The sequence below is a fragment of the Echinops telfairi genome, unplaced genomic scaffold, assembly GCF_000313985.2.
Source record: "Echinops telfairi isolate 266 unplaced genomic scaffold, ASM31398v2 ScPeMD7_7461;HRSCAF=8499, whole genome shotgun sequence".
Classification (NCBI taxonomy): domain Eukaryota; kingdom Metazoa; phylum Chordata; class Mammalia; order Afrosoricida; family Tenrecidae; genus Echinops; species Echinops telfairi.
The window spans coordinates 6,311,958-6,327,999 of NW_022111361.1; the positions used below are offsets into that span (position 1 = coordinate 6,311,958).

General features: G+C 38.3%; 1 protein-coding gene across 5 annotated transcripts in view; it reads right to left on the minus strand.

Annotated features, from left to right (window-relative positions):
• MLLT10 (MLLT10 histone lysine methyltransferase DOT1L cofactor) overlaps positions 1-10,080 on the minus strand; it is a 252,498-nt gene extending 242,418 nt beyond the window's left edge. For all 5 annotated transcript variants that reach the window (XR_006681004.1, XR_006681005.1, XR_006681003.1 and 2 more), the window contains exons 1-3: positions 10,018-10,080; positions 9,707-9,866; positions 6,155-6,234 (exon numbers count right to left, since the gene is read on the minus strand). Coding sequence is in view for 2 of the 5 variants with exons in the window: in XM_045300194.1 (XP_045156129.1) it covers positions 6,155-6,234; positions 9,707-9,866 (240 nt within the window). In the remaining 3 variants the exon portion in view is untranslated. The remainder of the gene's footprint in view (positions 1-6,154; positions 6,235-9,706; positions 9,867-10,017) is intronic.
• Positions 10,081-16,042: the final 5,962 nt, after the last annotated feature.

Below are 16,042 nucleotides of genomic sequence, written 5' to 3' on the forward strand. Positions count from 1 at the left end.
GCATCGATGAACTCGGGCACAGGGGCAATTGTGATGGCGCAAAACCATGCAGTGTTTTGTTCTATTGTGCATAGGGTCCCTGTGGGTTGGGGCCAACTGGATGGCACCTAACAACAAGATGACCAGTATACAACGAAGTTGCAGAAGAGTTCTAACTGGATTCTCCCTGTGTAAGGACAGAAGCTAGTACGGTCCTATTAAATCATATTGAGCACGAATCTAAAGAAAACGGCCCATTAAGACCAAAGAAATTGCAAAAAAGGTGAGATAATCCGCTTTTGGTGTTTATAAACTAGAAGCTCTAAAGGAAAAAAAACAGGAACCTCAAGCATGTGTTGAGGGGTCCAAAATACATTACCTACAAGCCCCAAGGCAAGAGACACAGTAAAACTGGTTAGGAGCAATGCGCCACACTGAGCAACCTTTGACAAAAGCCTGCTGGTTGCCAACACCAAAGCCACTCTCCCTCCTCTTCCTTCCAGCAGAACTCCACTGTATGAAGAGTTGTCAATGAACTCAACTGTTAAGACCACACTTCACGATTACTTGAAGAATCACCTTTGAACCTTCCCTTCAGTCTGAAACCTAGTTGTAATGACCACCCTTCTAGCTGCCATGATGTGATGATGGGGCCACCTTAAAAATGAAAATCAAGTACTAAGCATAACATAAAAGGCAGGCAGGAAAAGCCTTACCCTAATTACTTCACAGAGCTGCCATAACAACTCTAAAATGCCTCTCAACTCCTTTTAAACTAAAAACAAAAACCAAACTCACTGCCAAGGAGTTCTGACTCACAAGGACCCTATAGGCAGAGTAAAACTGCCCCAAGACTATTTATGTCTATGGGAGCAGAAAGCCTCATCTTTCTCCCTCAGAGCAGCAGGTGGGTTAAAACTGTTAACCTTGTAATTAGAAGCCCAACACACCCAAATAACCTTCCTCCTAATCTGTAAAAGCCACTATAAGTCAAACTCAATTACTAGAAGCCAAACTTGAATAGGAATCACAAAGAAGAGAACATTTCCTAAAGATTATGGTAATTCAGTCGAAATTTATAAAGCATATAAAATATGCATCACTAGCATTAGCTAGCAAAAGGGGGAACTTCAAAATCTGAGATGCTTTAAAATAGGTATATTTTAAATGTTCAAATATATAAAAAGAGGAATATAACCCTTAAGAGGAAACTATACCAATTTTTTTTTTAATGAAAAAATATCAGGCAATTCAAAAAAGAAAGGTGGATATTCGGAAATCAGTTCATACAGGAGATAATAGTAAGCATAAATTTGACGACAGGGCTAAAGAGATTATCCACAATACGGATATGATGAGAAAATATGAATGAAAAATTGAAAGACATGAAGAATGGAATGTATATCCCAAACATGCATTTAATTAACAGTTCCAGGAGACGAAAATATAAGAAAAGAGTGACAATATTTAAAGACACAGAACAAACCAATGTCCAAAACCGGTGACAGAGTCCTCAAAAGGAAAAAGCAGGCCAAGGCACAATAAACTGACTACCAACAGATTTACTATTAGCAATGGTTACCATGAAACAAACTGGAATAAAATCTATGGTTACAAGAAAATAACTATTAACTCAAAATTCTGTATGTAAATATCACACAAGAGGGTATAAAATAATGCAGTTTAGTAATCACAACAGAAAAAAACTACTAAGAGGTAAACTACAAAGAGAGGGAAAATGTAAAAGCAAGGGAAATAGGAGTTGCAGGGAGCAAAAGCATCAGTAATATTTAAGTCCAAACTATAAATATATAAAAAAACAACCATAACAAATTTGGAAGATTAAGAACAAAGGGAAACTAATATATAAACAATGGCACAGACTTTGCACAGGAAAGAGCTCACAGGCAATGCAAGTGATGTCTGTTCTGACTCTGTTCAGTAGGAGTTGATATTAGAATAAGAAAAACAAAGTATGAACATTTAAAAAATTTTTCTTTAACATTAAACTTTTTTTTTTTAACATTAAAAATTTAAGGACAATAACTACAAGAAAAAAACATACAACCTCCATTTACCAGCAGAGAATTTAAAAGAAAAAGAAACCTCAATCACTCTAAAAGAAAGTAGAAGGGGGTGGGGATGGCAGGAAAAAATATTACAACCATGATAAATAGATAATACAAAATCAGATTTTATTTTTAAATAAGTTGAATGTATCAGTCTTTACTATAAATGCAAACACATGACATCTGCCTATGACAGATTTCCAGACTGCATTTTTAAAAAGGAAACTTTATTTCATTTACAAGTATGTTCATTATGGCACAATTTGTAATAGTGAAAAAGTAAAAACAACCTAAAGATGGAAATAGTCATATATTCATGTAACAGAAAAAAATAAAACTTAACTGAATTCTTATGTTTTAATGTTGCTAGATCCCAAATTGCAGGGCAGTACACATCCAGATGATACCATTTCTACAAAGCATAATACTACATGGTATATATATGTGTGTGTGTGTGTGTATTACACCACAGATGGACCATGCAAACACTAAACTGATTAAAAGTTGACTCAGATAGACTAGGGAGAATACACAAAGAAATTCAACTGAGATTTTTAAGTGCATTATTCATTTAAGCAGAAAAAAAGATATGAACCAACTATGAAGAATTGACATTTGTTATTTATGGGAGAGGAATGCATAGATATTATGTTCTATAAGATTCAGAAGTACAATAATCAAATGTATAATAAATTAAATTTAAACATGATTCATATAGATAAGCATGTAGGGCAAATAATTTTACAAATTCATAATGATGTATATGTAAATGTCTTCCTTAAGCAAAGATTTAAAAAAGCACAATAGTACAATCTCGAATCATGGTATTTTCAATCACCTCATATGCATGCAAAAGCATACTAGCATTGATGCTAAGAGGGTCTCTTTCTCTGGAACTTAGGAGGCTTGGGCTCAAGGCACTCCACTGCAGCACTTTTAGGTGTGGGGGCAGGGTCAGGTGGAAGTAAAAAGAAAACCTCACTGGGGAAGTCACCGCAAACACCAATGAAGGGGGCTTGGATCGTGAAGCCTCACATTCTAAGGTTGTGCAGAAGTAGTGGGCATGTTTTTTATGTTGTTTGTTTTATTTTAATTTACTTGGATTACTTTAAAAGCATAATTGTGAAATTTTGAAATATATGGAGAAAACAAAAATTCCCATATATTCATTCAAAAAGGAGGCCGAGCAGTTGATATGGCTCAGCTCCTGAAAGAAAACATTAATATTTCAATTAAAGCTAAAGTAAAAATGTCTTAGTAACGCCAACTTGTAATGGGCTTTTGACCACTTAATTTTGCACAATCCCTTCTCAACGCATAATATTCAGAATCTAACATACCTTCTTACTATATGATAAAAATTATACAAGTAGATAACATTTTAAGTCACTGCAGTCTGTGGTGCTTAAGAATGCTTTAACTGCTAACCATTCTAAGTCTAATCAAAACGGCAGGAAAATTTTAAATTCACATTAAATAAAATACACATCTCTTTTAAGTGAACAAAGCTTCAAAGAGTTAAGGATAAATTTTCATCATGAAAAAAAAAAGGATATTTTCATTATCCTTTAGTTCCATTTTCTACTAACTTTTTGGAGCTCCTCATATATAAAGAGCATCCTTTTGAAATCCAATCAACTTTTTTTTTAAATATACAATCGCCACTCTCCAGAGAAGAGCTATCCTCCTTTCACAGGACGCTCCTCACCTTCATTTGAATAACTTCCCCCTAGTGCCTAGCCAAAGGAGACTTGGTTTTGAGATCCGGGCTGCTAGCCTCACAATGAGAAAAGGAAGAGGCTTTCTACTAGCAATAACAGTCTCAGAAACCCATAGCGGCAGTTCGACCCTGTCCTACAGCGTCGCGGTGAGTCCGAATCGAAGAGATGGCAGTGAATTTGGTTTCTAAGTTTTTGAATGCCCAGCCATAGCAAATTGGCCCATAAGTGGGCACCTTGGCCAAGCCAAACCAAAGGGGTTTTCTCCTCAAAAGAAAAGGAGCTTCTGAGATTTCAGCCCTCAGTCAACTCTCTTTAAGCAGGAAACAGAAATATCATAAGCTGAGATATAACCATCTTTCATGACAGATATGATCATCTTTCATTTCAAGGCAATTAAGAGCTTTGCCTCTGTATTCAAGACAAGTCTGGGCTCTAATCATACCCGTAGGAGTACTGATGGCATAGTGGGTTACTAGTTGGGCAACTAATAATGATGTCAGCAGTTCAAAGCCACTAGTGGACCTGTGTGAGAAAAGTCCTGCTCAGTAAAAATGTACACCCTCGGAAACCCAGAGAGACAGCTCTACCCTGTCCTACAGAATCACTATGAGTCAGATTCAACTCTATGGCAGTGAATGTGTGAGTGAAACATAACCTAGAGTCCACGTAGACAGTCTTAAAAACTACCATGCTCTATCCATAAAATGAGAATAACAGACTACCGTCTCTCATAGATTTGTTGCTTACTCTTTGATCCTTACAACCCTATCCGACAAAGGAGAGCTGCTCCCTGTGGTGTCTGAGATGGTAAATGTTTACAGAGGCAGAAGACCTCACCTTTCTCCCATGGAGTGGCTACTGGGTTCGAATTGTCCACTTGTGTTTACCAGCCCGATGCATCACCCCCTACGCTACCAGGGCTCCTTTTCGGCACTCAAAGAGGTTAGGAACTGATCACTGAAGCAGCATACCAAAAAAAAGGAAGCAGGCACACCAACAAAGCAAAAGATAAAAACTGGGTCAACTCCTTTTTGAAGCACCAAGATCTATTTCGAAGTTCTTGGCTGCTACATCCTGGCAGTAAATTGTCCTTCCTTCATTTGGAGGAAGTTTTAATTTCTCTACCCTTTTATATTTGTTACTCTAGGACTTTAAAAGAGGTTGTATCTCTTCTTCAAAACTTATAGAACAGTTGAAACAAGTACCCTAATATACCTTGTAAGATAACTACCTTATTCACCTTGACCATATTTATAAAGGAACAAAATAATTCAACAAGTGGCACTTGAGAGGAAAAAAGCTTTCCATCACTCTCCATTAACGATGTATATGCTCCTTTTTTTTTCATACCCACCCTCTTATTTTATTATTTTATTCTGGTTTGAATCTGTTGAAAGCATGACTTCCTTTTGCTTGGTGATCCATCCACCCCAAACCATCACATGATGCAAAGGGGAAGGGATGCCATGGGAGAAGGGTGTACAGGAAAAATAAGACACATAACCTATAAATACTTCAAGTCCTAAAAAACCTTGATTCCCTACTACCGTTGCTAATTCTCATGATCTGAATAGTAGAACAATAATTTCACCACAGTGCACTCTCAAACAAAAAAAAATGCCTACCCACAGAATAGTGCTCTGAGACACACAATCCTAGATAGTTTTTTGATTGATTGAAAATAAACGGTCCTGCTTTTGCTATACACCTAAAGAAGTTGAAATTTTTTTGACTTGTCAAAATTTCTACTCAATACTAAAAGGTATAAAATACCACATTTTAAGGTGTCACACTTTTGTAGGACTAATTAAGATTAAATCTTGTTTCTCCCTGATATTGCCAATTTTACAGGGAAAAATGCTTTTGGCCACAAAAGAAAACACCGATTTCCCTCTTACCAGTTTAAAAAGTGTTCAGAGAGACAGTAGGCAGCCAAGTGAAAAGGGAAGGTTGTTATGTCCCTTGTCCATGAGCAGATGTAGTAAACTACGGTAGACAGTAAAACCCTTATTTTTTCAAATTAAACAGAACTTATCCATATACCTTCCTTTAGATGCACCGCCATTATATTTTAACTATGGTTCATCAAGTTAATCTCCATAGCTTTTTCACCTTTTCCTAATTCTGTATAATCAATCAGTAAAGCCCAAACTTGACTTCATATTTTCATTCTTTACAAAATATCCATCCACATATACTTATGAGGTTCAATTTGTTTTTCAGATTTATAAAATCTATTTAAAATCGTTAAGTCGTTATTTGGCACAAATTCTCTCTTAAATTAGTCTCTGAACAAAAGTCTGCTAACTCTTCACACTGCAACCAGTATACAGCACCCCATGGTACTCAAGAACTAGCTCAGTATTTCTGGCAAACAGTCCTTACCACTCTGGCTGCTCTCTCCTGAGATTCACATTTCCTGCAAAACCAGGGTCCAGTAGGAACTTGAACAATGCCATAGCAAGCTGTAGGGAAATATAATGTTTTAGGAAATATTAAGATTTAAAGGATTATGAAATTCAAGTACCTTTCAAAGTCCTGTTAAACTACCTCTCAAACTATCTGAGTTAACTTGCTTTACAAAGAATTAAAACATTTTATATTCTACTTATCATATCTAAAATTTTAATTAAACTTATTTAATTAAAAAGTAAAATTATTACATGTTCTATCAAAATTTTAAACATCATTTAAGTATTTTTCATACAATTTTTGTTTCTTCTATACACAGGACATTTGGTAAAATATAACAGTTTTTATGGAGTAACAGGAATTTCATTCATTCCTATCTTTTTTTTAATTAAAGATAGTTTTATTAGGGGATCTTGTAAAAATCCATATATCAATTGTCATCAAGCATATTTGTACATATGTTGCCATCATTATTTTCTAACCCTTTACTTTCTATTTGAGCCTTTAGTATCAGCTTTTATTCCTCCCGGCCTCATGTCCCCTAGATAAATCATAAATTATTATTTTCATATCTTACACCAACTACTGCCTCCCTTCCCCCATGGTTTGTGCTGTTCCTCCCTCAGGGGGAAGGGGGTGTTGGGGTCAATCAGTGCCCATCTTCCTTCCCTCCTCTCCCCACCTTTCCCCCTACCCTTCTGGTATGGCTACTCCCATTACTTTTCCTGAGGGGTTTATTTGACCTGGATTCCATGTGTCCTGAGCTCTCATCTGTACCTGTGTACATGCTCAGATCTAGCCCACAGTGAAAGGCAGGACTCTGCCCTGGTTGACTCATCCATTCCTTGTGAGCATTGTGACGAGATATCGTGTTGTCTACAAATGGGTTTTGGATCTCTGCTCCAACCGCCCTCGTTCTCAACATTTTTTGGTTTTGGGGGGTTTTTTGGGGGTCTTCTGGTGCTTGTTACCTGATTCAGTTGACACCTCATGATCGCACAGGCTGGTGTGCTTCTTCCATGTGGGCGTGTTGCTTCTCTGCTAGATGGCCGCTTGTTTAACTTCAAGCTCTTAAGACCCCAGACGCTTATCTTTTGATAGCTGGGCACCATCAGCTTTCTTCGCCACATTTGCTTATGAACCCATTTTGTCTTCAGTGATTGTGCCAGGAGGGTGAGCATCAGAATGCCAGGTTGTTAGAACAAAAGTGTTCTTGCATTGAGGCAGGGCATGAGCAGAGGCCCAAAGTCCATCCACTACCTCAATTCATTGCCATATAAATATATGTACATAGGCCAATACTTCTATTTTTATGAATTAATATACTTACATATGTACACACCTATGTCTATGCCTCTATCCATAGCTTTGTTTCCTAGATTTTTCGTTTCCTTTTGATTTTTATATCTTACAGCTTAAATTACAAGTACTTTTACTTAAGTCTAATGAAATCATTTCTAGAGAATCTTTCAAAGCGAGAACTTGATTACAGAAACAAAGTATGTTAAATGTGAAATACTTTCATTTATAAGAAACATTGAAAATAGACAAATTCAGAGAAACAGACAATACTGGTTACTCAGGGCTACAGAATTAGAGCTTCTTCTAATAGAAATAGAATGAAATAGAGAGTGATTGTTAACGGGTATGAAAGTTCTTATTAAGATTGATGAAAATGTAAAACTAACTGTGGTGGAAGATTTCACAATTCTGTGAACATACTACTACAAACCATTGACCTGTTCACTTTACATGAGTGAGTTGTTGGTATGTGAATATATCGATAAAGCTGTTATTTTTTAAAAATTAAACATATGCTTATTGCTAAACATATAATAGGATGGACCCACAACTGTGTGACTATGTATCACACAACTGAATCACCACCTGATATTAACAAATCATTTAATATCAATATATAATTAGTTCAACAATTTTTCCAAAAACCTAAACATAACTTTCAACTGACATTCTCACATGAGCTTACAGAGAGCTTGAAATTAACCTAGATATAATAGACGTTTTCTAAACTCCAAAAGCTAATTTCTAATACCATTAAAACATGTGCAAATGTCACAGTATAAATGTTATATAAGCTAGAACACAAGGCTAGTGTTCAAGAATTTTGCTCTAAATTTCTTAACTTTGTCTCTTACATGCTGCTTTAAAAGGTTACAGATGATCTACACTTGGTAACTTATCATAGAATTCAAAAGAAATAACTAAAATGCTGGCCAATGAAAACTGTTAACAGAAAAACGAAACCCCAGGCTCAAAATCTTAAAATACCAAAGAGCTTGACAATTGCTAGGTTTGACACACAATATCACTCCTTGAAAAAAAAAAGAAACTTCACTTTTACTTAAAAAGAAATTGTGAATACCTGCCCTCTTAGGTTAAAATTCACTATCTCAAAATGACCACCACTGCACGTTACAACTCTGAAATTCCATTCTATCAAGAATGTACTTTAGCACCTTGTTTAAGAGTTTCCTCCCTTCATTAGATAATCTCTTCTAAAACGCCTCGACAAAATCTGCAGCACGCAAGGGGAAAAAGGGCAAAACTGTGAATAAACAGGGAGAGTGTAAAAGTTACCAATAAATAATTGAGATTGGTTCAGTCACAAACTTCAATGGCCAGAGTGTCTTACTAGTTTCCTCCGCTGTTTTGGCACACCCCAAAAACTCACCAAGTGGAAATTCTCAGAAATGAACTAGGATGCTCAATTCTGGCGACACCCCTTCTCCTCTTCAGTAACACAAACTGAAACAGTGGCCAGACGCAGCCACTTCCAACAGTCTCATCCACCAGCCCTGGGCGGCTCAGTCACAGCACCCCTGCACCAGCAGAAGTGGGGGCGTGGGCCCCTTCTCCGCAGGGGCTCCCTGTCCCCAGGCGGAAGGAGCAGTGCATCTGCCAGAAAGCTCGGGGTGCAGCTTTCTGCTGCACAGAAGAGGCGAGGCATCCCCCTTTCTCCCCTCGCGCTCCCCAAAGCAGCCGGTCGCATTCCCCAGGCCGCCCGCCTCCATGCCACAGGAAGTCTCCACACACGCTGCGGCAGACGGGAGTCGGCAGCGAGGGGGGAGGGGTCACAATGCTCCCAAACCCAAGCCCACAGCCACGGTGACAGGAAGGAGGGGGGCAGGCTCCGCGACCCCCGCCCCCACTCTCCCGGGGCGCGAGCCCACGGGCCCCGGGCCCTGCAAGCACCCCTGCTCCGAGGTCCAGCCTCGGCCTCGGAAAGTCCCCAGCCCCTCGGCTCGCAGGCGGGGGCTGAATGACACTTCAGAGAGTGAGAGCCGCGTCACATGACAGTCCAGGCCGCACGCACTTTCTCCCACATGCACGGCCCACACCCCTCTACTCCTCCGCAGACCCTGCGAGTAAATCCGGGGGCCGCCGGACGGGGCGGGGGCGGGGGGAGGGGCGGAAGGGGAACTGGCAGTTGCTGCCTGCCAAGGTGGGGGAGAAGCGGTGACGGTTGGGAGCAGGCCGGGTTCGGCCGGGCGGTTGGGTCTTTACCTTGATGCACCGCGACGCTGCAGCCGTGCCCGTCGCAATAAACCAGCGGGTTCTCGGCCCAGCCTCTCTCGTCTGAGCAAACGCAACAGCCTCCAATCATCTCCTTCATACTATGGGAGACCTCGTCCTCCAGTGACACGAGCCGGTCGCTAGAGACCATCTAAGAGGGAGTTGGGGGGACCATTAAAAACACATGCAACCAGTTAGTGCTCCCCACCCGCACGGCCGGCCACGGCCCCGCTCCCGTCCTGGCGTCCGGCCCCCGCCCGCCGCTCGCTCGCTCCCTCGGGCTTTGCCGCTCAGTCACTCACGTTCCGCACAGGAGTCAGGAGCCATGTCCTTGCTGACTCCCCCCACCTCCCCTCTACCGCCTCCTGCGAGTCTTCTTCCCTCCCCACCTCCACCCGGCCGCTAACGCAGAAGCCGAGAGAGGGCACACATAACCAAGTAGGCCTCCGCACAGGCGCACTGGGGAGGGCTCCCGCTGGGCCACGGGCAACGAGGGAGGGGAAAGAGGGCTGCGCTTCCTCCTCCGAGCGTCACTCGGCGTGCGCGCCCACCCTGCGGCGCGTGCGAGGAAGGAGGCCGGGAAGAGGCGAGGCCTACGTGCGCGCCGCCGCGTCCAGCCGGCCGCCCCGGCCTACCTCCCAGGCCCCCCTCCCACCCCCGCAGCGGTCACAGCCGCCGAGGTGTGCCGCGCCGATGGGCGGGGAGCTAGTACAGTCGGCGGCGCGCTGAAGCCTGAAGGAGCCTGCGGGGGCGCGCACGCGGGGGCGGGGACGTTGGGAACGCCTCCTGCTGCGCCAGTCGCGCGGGCTGCGTGTGCACGTCGCTGCAAGCCCGGAGGAAAGGGAAGGAGAGGTATAGGAAGAAGAGAGTATGCTAGGGTTGCGCTGTGGAGCAGCAGCTTGAAGGCACTCGGGTTAGGGGGTGAGAAGGGTCATCTTGCACAAGGAAGCCTCCTGACGGCATTTACCTCTAGAATTGGCCTGTGGGTAACGGGTTGGCTATGCATACAGGGTTCCATGAGGGGTGAAATGAAGCATGGCTTCCTGCAGTTGGCCATGCTGACTTCACAGGACTGCCACAGGCTCTCCACCCATTAAATTCACATCCTGGAACCTACCCAAAGTTCACCAAGGGGGAGTGCCACCAAATCCACCGCCCATTTACACGCCACATTGGCTCACTGTGATGCACAGTGACAAATGAGCGTGCATCACAGACTGAAAGTCAAATCCGTATTAGGGTTATACCGAGAGAGGACTAATAACGTCAAGGCTACCTTGAGCTTGGTACGTAAAAGTACTCGTGGTTGTTTACCAGGAGTAACAAGAAGGAAAAACACACGAGCTGCCATGGAATGCCTAATATGATGATCTGCAAAATGCAGTCACACGATGCTAAAAGATGAAGGGATCTAATGCCTCCGGATAGTCGGTCACCAAAATATAACGAACAGTGGAGTCCGTTGTGATTGAGGATTTCTCAGATGGGGCTATATTCTTCAAATGTACTCTTGAAACTTTGAGGTCATTTTAGTGGCAGTAGGAAGAAAAGGAGCTCCCTGAGGAACAGAAAATGGTTTAGGCCTATCCGAGTAGATTAATTAGGATACCTGGCTACTAAGCAAACTAGCAAAATCTCTCCTTCCCAGCCCCTATGCATCATCCATGTAAACGGAATATCCAGGGGTTTTTTAAGTGTCTAATGACAAAAGTTTAACAGGAAATAGGAATGTACGGGTATATTATTTAAACAACCAGAATGATTGTAAGGTGAGTCCATAGCTTTGAGTTAATATACTGATACAAATTAGAAGTTTATCAGAAAGCGGAAATACAAAGGGATTCAGAAAATGCAGTTATATGATGCTGGAGGACGTAGGAACTCAAGGTTGGTCCCCAAAGGATATTAGTTGAGGCTTTAAAAGCATTCCAGAAATGTACACCCCTCCAACCTAATTTAAAAATCATTTTGAAAAAAGCATTCCAAATGTTCTCATAAAGGGGGAAACAGTAATGTGGCTTTTTTTCCCATTATAAATTATTTACTAGACACCTGAAAATTATAACATTACACAATGCATGAAAATATTAGCAAGTTCATTTAAATACATTAAAAGCTAGTGAGAGATCTGTGGTAATAGAAATAGTAAAAAATGGGGAGAAAATACATTAAAACATTAAAGGGGCACAAAAAATGAGACTCTTCTAACTACTAGTACATTTAGAAAAATGTTACTACAAGATTAATATTTAAATATGTAAGGAGATGGAAACAATAAATATCTGAATGTTATTTTAATGTCATTGAAAATAAATGTCATTGAAAATACATACTAAAAAATGGCCTTCGAGGAAAATTATACTGTTCTGTGTATGTGAACAGCATACTGATCTTTACCCTTACACAAAGACTAACATCCAGTTCCTCCACAGAGTCGTAGAGAAGATAGAATAATTCTGAGTAAAAATCAATGTGAAACTTGCCTCTCCTAAAATTGATACACTAGGTTAAAAAGACGTTTCTTCCCTTTTCAATGTATTGTAACTTAGTTCTTCTGATGGAACTAGTTTATGTAAAAAATGATGGGTACCTGACCTTATTCTGTAACAATAAATTTAGGTCATCATTATTTCAAAAATAATAATTTTAAAAAGATTTTTGAACTTTGAAAAAATATGAACTACAGTATTATATAAGACGCCTATATATAAATACCTGTACCTGAACCAAAAATGTGGTTAAAGGTGTATACATAAATACTGAAAACAGTAGTCAAAATTTAATTAATAACCTAAAATGGGTTTGAATGTGTTCAAATGAGTTCAGAAAGTTCTAAGAAAAAAATTAATGTAAATAAGGCAGCCTCATTTCAATACATGAGCCATATATAAAACTTTTACTTATAAATTATAAAACAGAAGAATAATTTTTAATATATTTCTATAAACTGAGAAAAAGGAAGAATAATAGAGTTGATAGAATAGTTCAGATGCAGTTATTTATTCAATAAATATTTATTGATCATTTACTATGTACCAAGGTATATGTCAGATGCAGGAAAGCAATAAGCAACTTATATCTGTATATAAGTGAGCAGTTATGTATCAATTTACATTGTTTTAAATTAGGATACTAGAAGGGGTTTCAAAAAGTCTGTGGACAAATAGATTTGAAAAGATAAGGAAATATTTCCTCTAGCTTTTTGAAGCTCCCTTCACATTGGAAAACTACAATTTACAAGCTGTTATCCCTATTAAGGTGGTTGTTTTAAACACACCATAGGTCTTAACAAGTGTCTTGCAATAAAGGTATGTATGTATATGTACACATATGTGTGTTAACATACACACTATAAAAATCAACAATTGGTTGATTTTTTATTGAAATATATTAATTCTCATTCCAAAGAGTAGTTAACAATATGTAATTAAATTTCAAGAATTGGCAGTTTGTTTTTTAAATACAATATAAGGTAAGAAGACATGACCATGAAATTTATAAAATAACTTGACAGAAAGGAACAATTTAGTCTTAGTCTCCTGAAATAATGCTAGCCTTTAAATCTGATTCTACAATCTCAAAAGAGCCTTTTAAAAAGTGGACATATAGTACCTGTCCAAGAAAAACTTGTTGTATTCTAATATTCATTTTAACAGCAGCTAACTCAATACTGGCTCATCTGTTTCTCTGAACTAATCATCTGAAGCAAATCACAAAAATTCAAGAATTTTATGATGTAACCTTTAACCCCACTATAATGGAAAACTGTATTTTTCTTTTATGAGTAATGTCTTCTTATAATTTCCTTTTTTCCTTAACCTAGGCACCAAATATTTTGCTTTTTCCTAATGATTGTTAAGTAGATACTATGAAATATACTTAAAACTACAAATGATTCATAAGTTAGTATTGTCCATCTTTCTCTTTTTATTGTTTTCTTGCCCCTCTCTTTATGCATATTACATTTAGTCTATTATACCCATTGTTGAAGTATATTTGTATCGTTTTCAGAATAAATGTGCTTTCTGGAACTCAGGTTCTTGACTTCTACAAAGTGTTTAAAATTCAATATTGGCTTTAAGTTTTAAACAGAAAGTAATTATTAGAATTGATGTATCTACTAAATCTTGTTGGGTATCTGTAATCTAAATATGTTATTTAGAAAACTCAAAAAGGAAACAGCTTTCTTTTATGATCTGTGCAAACCTTCAGCTCTATCTGTTGTACAAAAGGCATCTCTGGATAAAACTTTGTTTTGCTTATCTGGTGACCTGGGGTTATCTTGTACCTGAAGTTTATTGAGTCATATACTAATGTAACCATGATTAAAATGTTGAGCTAGTTCTGAAACTTGCTATGATATTTATCTCACTACAAATGAGTACTGTTATCTTCTGTAGATATAAACTCACACATGACACCTATATCATGGAGTACCATTCACAAATTTCTAAAAAGGTGTTCCTTTTCATTATGTTTTAAATTAAGATACTAGAGATGGTTTCAAAAAGTGTGTAGACAGAGACTTTTTTAAATAACGGATTATTTCCACTAACTTTTGAAGCCCCCTTGATATTAGTAGTGGAAAACTATATTTCATAAACCTTATTGGGTAATTTTAAAAAATATATACCATAGCCTTTAACAAGTGTCTTGCACATAGTAGGCCCTAAGCAAATGCTTGCTTAATGTACAATAGTAATGTTTAGAAGCTAATTGCAAACTGGAAATAAAAGCAAAACTTTACATGTACAATTGAATTGCATTTCCTAGGTAATGATTAATAGACATTTTCAGATAAGAAATTGGTTTCTTTAAAATTTTTCAATTGTTTAAGTTAATATAAATACAAAGTTTTTATTTACCAAATAGTTTAGAATAGTCCTCAAATGTTAATTACCTTTCATGTAAAAGTCATCATATTAGATAAGTGTAACATAATCATATTTAATGTTAGTTAATTTGTAGAAAATTTAATATAATTCTAAAATATAACTTGTGTATAATCTAAATAGCAATTTAGTTTTGGGGTTTTTTTTTTATGAATCAAGATCTAATATCTACTTTAGAGTTTTGACTTGGTTAAATTTGTGTTTGCCTTCAGAGCAATTCTTTTTGCAATCAAATTTATATTTATTGGTTATATTTAGATTGTTTGATACAACAAAAAAAGGCAAAATTCATGATCTAAAAGTTGCTTTCAGGTCTTTTGAGTGTTACACAGTTCCGTGGAACACTGCAGAGTTGGCCTTTTTTCCATGATGCAACAATATTTTAAGGTATTATACTTCAATTTTTCAGAAAATCAACCATATAATGGAAGAGTGGAACTGTAAAATCCATGTTCCCATTTTCTACTGGCATTTATTATTTGCATTGTTATAATTAGTGTGATTTAAATTATATATTTAGATGTGTTTACAGAATATACCTACAGGCTATGTAAGGGAAAAAAATACTGGACATGGAAAGAGGAAAATCAGTTTTTGAAGTAGAAAAGAACCAGGAAATAAATTTAACATATCTTAGACTGGGGGGAAAAAAAGGGGGGGGGGGTTGGGAAATCAAACTGAGTTACTAAAAAAGACTTGGACCAAAATAGGTCACTTTTTAAAATTTAAATGTTTTCCTTTCTGAAAGAGGCCACTGCTTACCAAATCCAGAAACAAGCCCAAGAATATGTTAATTAACTTCATTGTGTCCCAGAAAGAATGAGGCTGGCAAATTCAGGATTTTTTATTCTTTCCATTAATAAACTGTCTGGTACATCTTAGATTTTAAAAATATAATGTGTATATTTACCCCGTTGAAAGTGTACAGTGCCAAAGACCAACATGACCCCATAGGGGGAATCTTATGAAGCTTAACATTCCTGACGAATTAAGCACACAAGCTGAGGATCGGTTTTTTTTGGTTTTTTTTACCAGTCTGTCTTTAGTGAGGCGCTTAAGAGTGAAAATGTAGGCAATTTTTATATAGTGGCACTTTACCCCAATTTTTTAAAAAGCAACGATTCTAGGTGCATATAGAAGTGGAAAATAAAATGGCACAGAATCAAAGAAAGGTATTAATAAAGACTGGCCAGGAATGCTGTATGTCCCTCTCAATCTCCACCCCCACTCATGCCCTCTTTGCCACCCAGTTGTTTTTCCATTATCATGATTTGTAATGTCTATATTTTTACCTGAAATGAAAAAAAAAGCCTGAAAAGTAAAAGTTGTAAAAAGATCCACCTTCTATCAACAACATAGCAGATAATCTTGCAACGTTTTTCTAAATATTAAAAGGTGTATAAATAAAAAATGTAAATTGAATCAAATCGGGGGG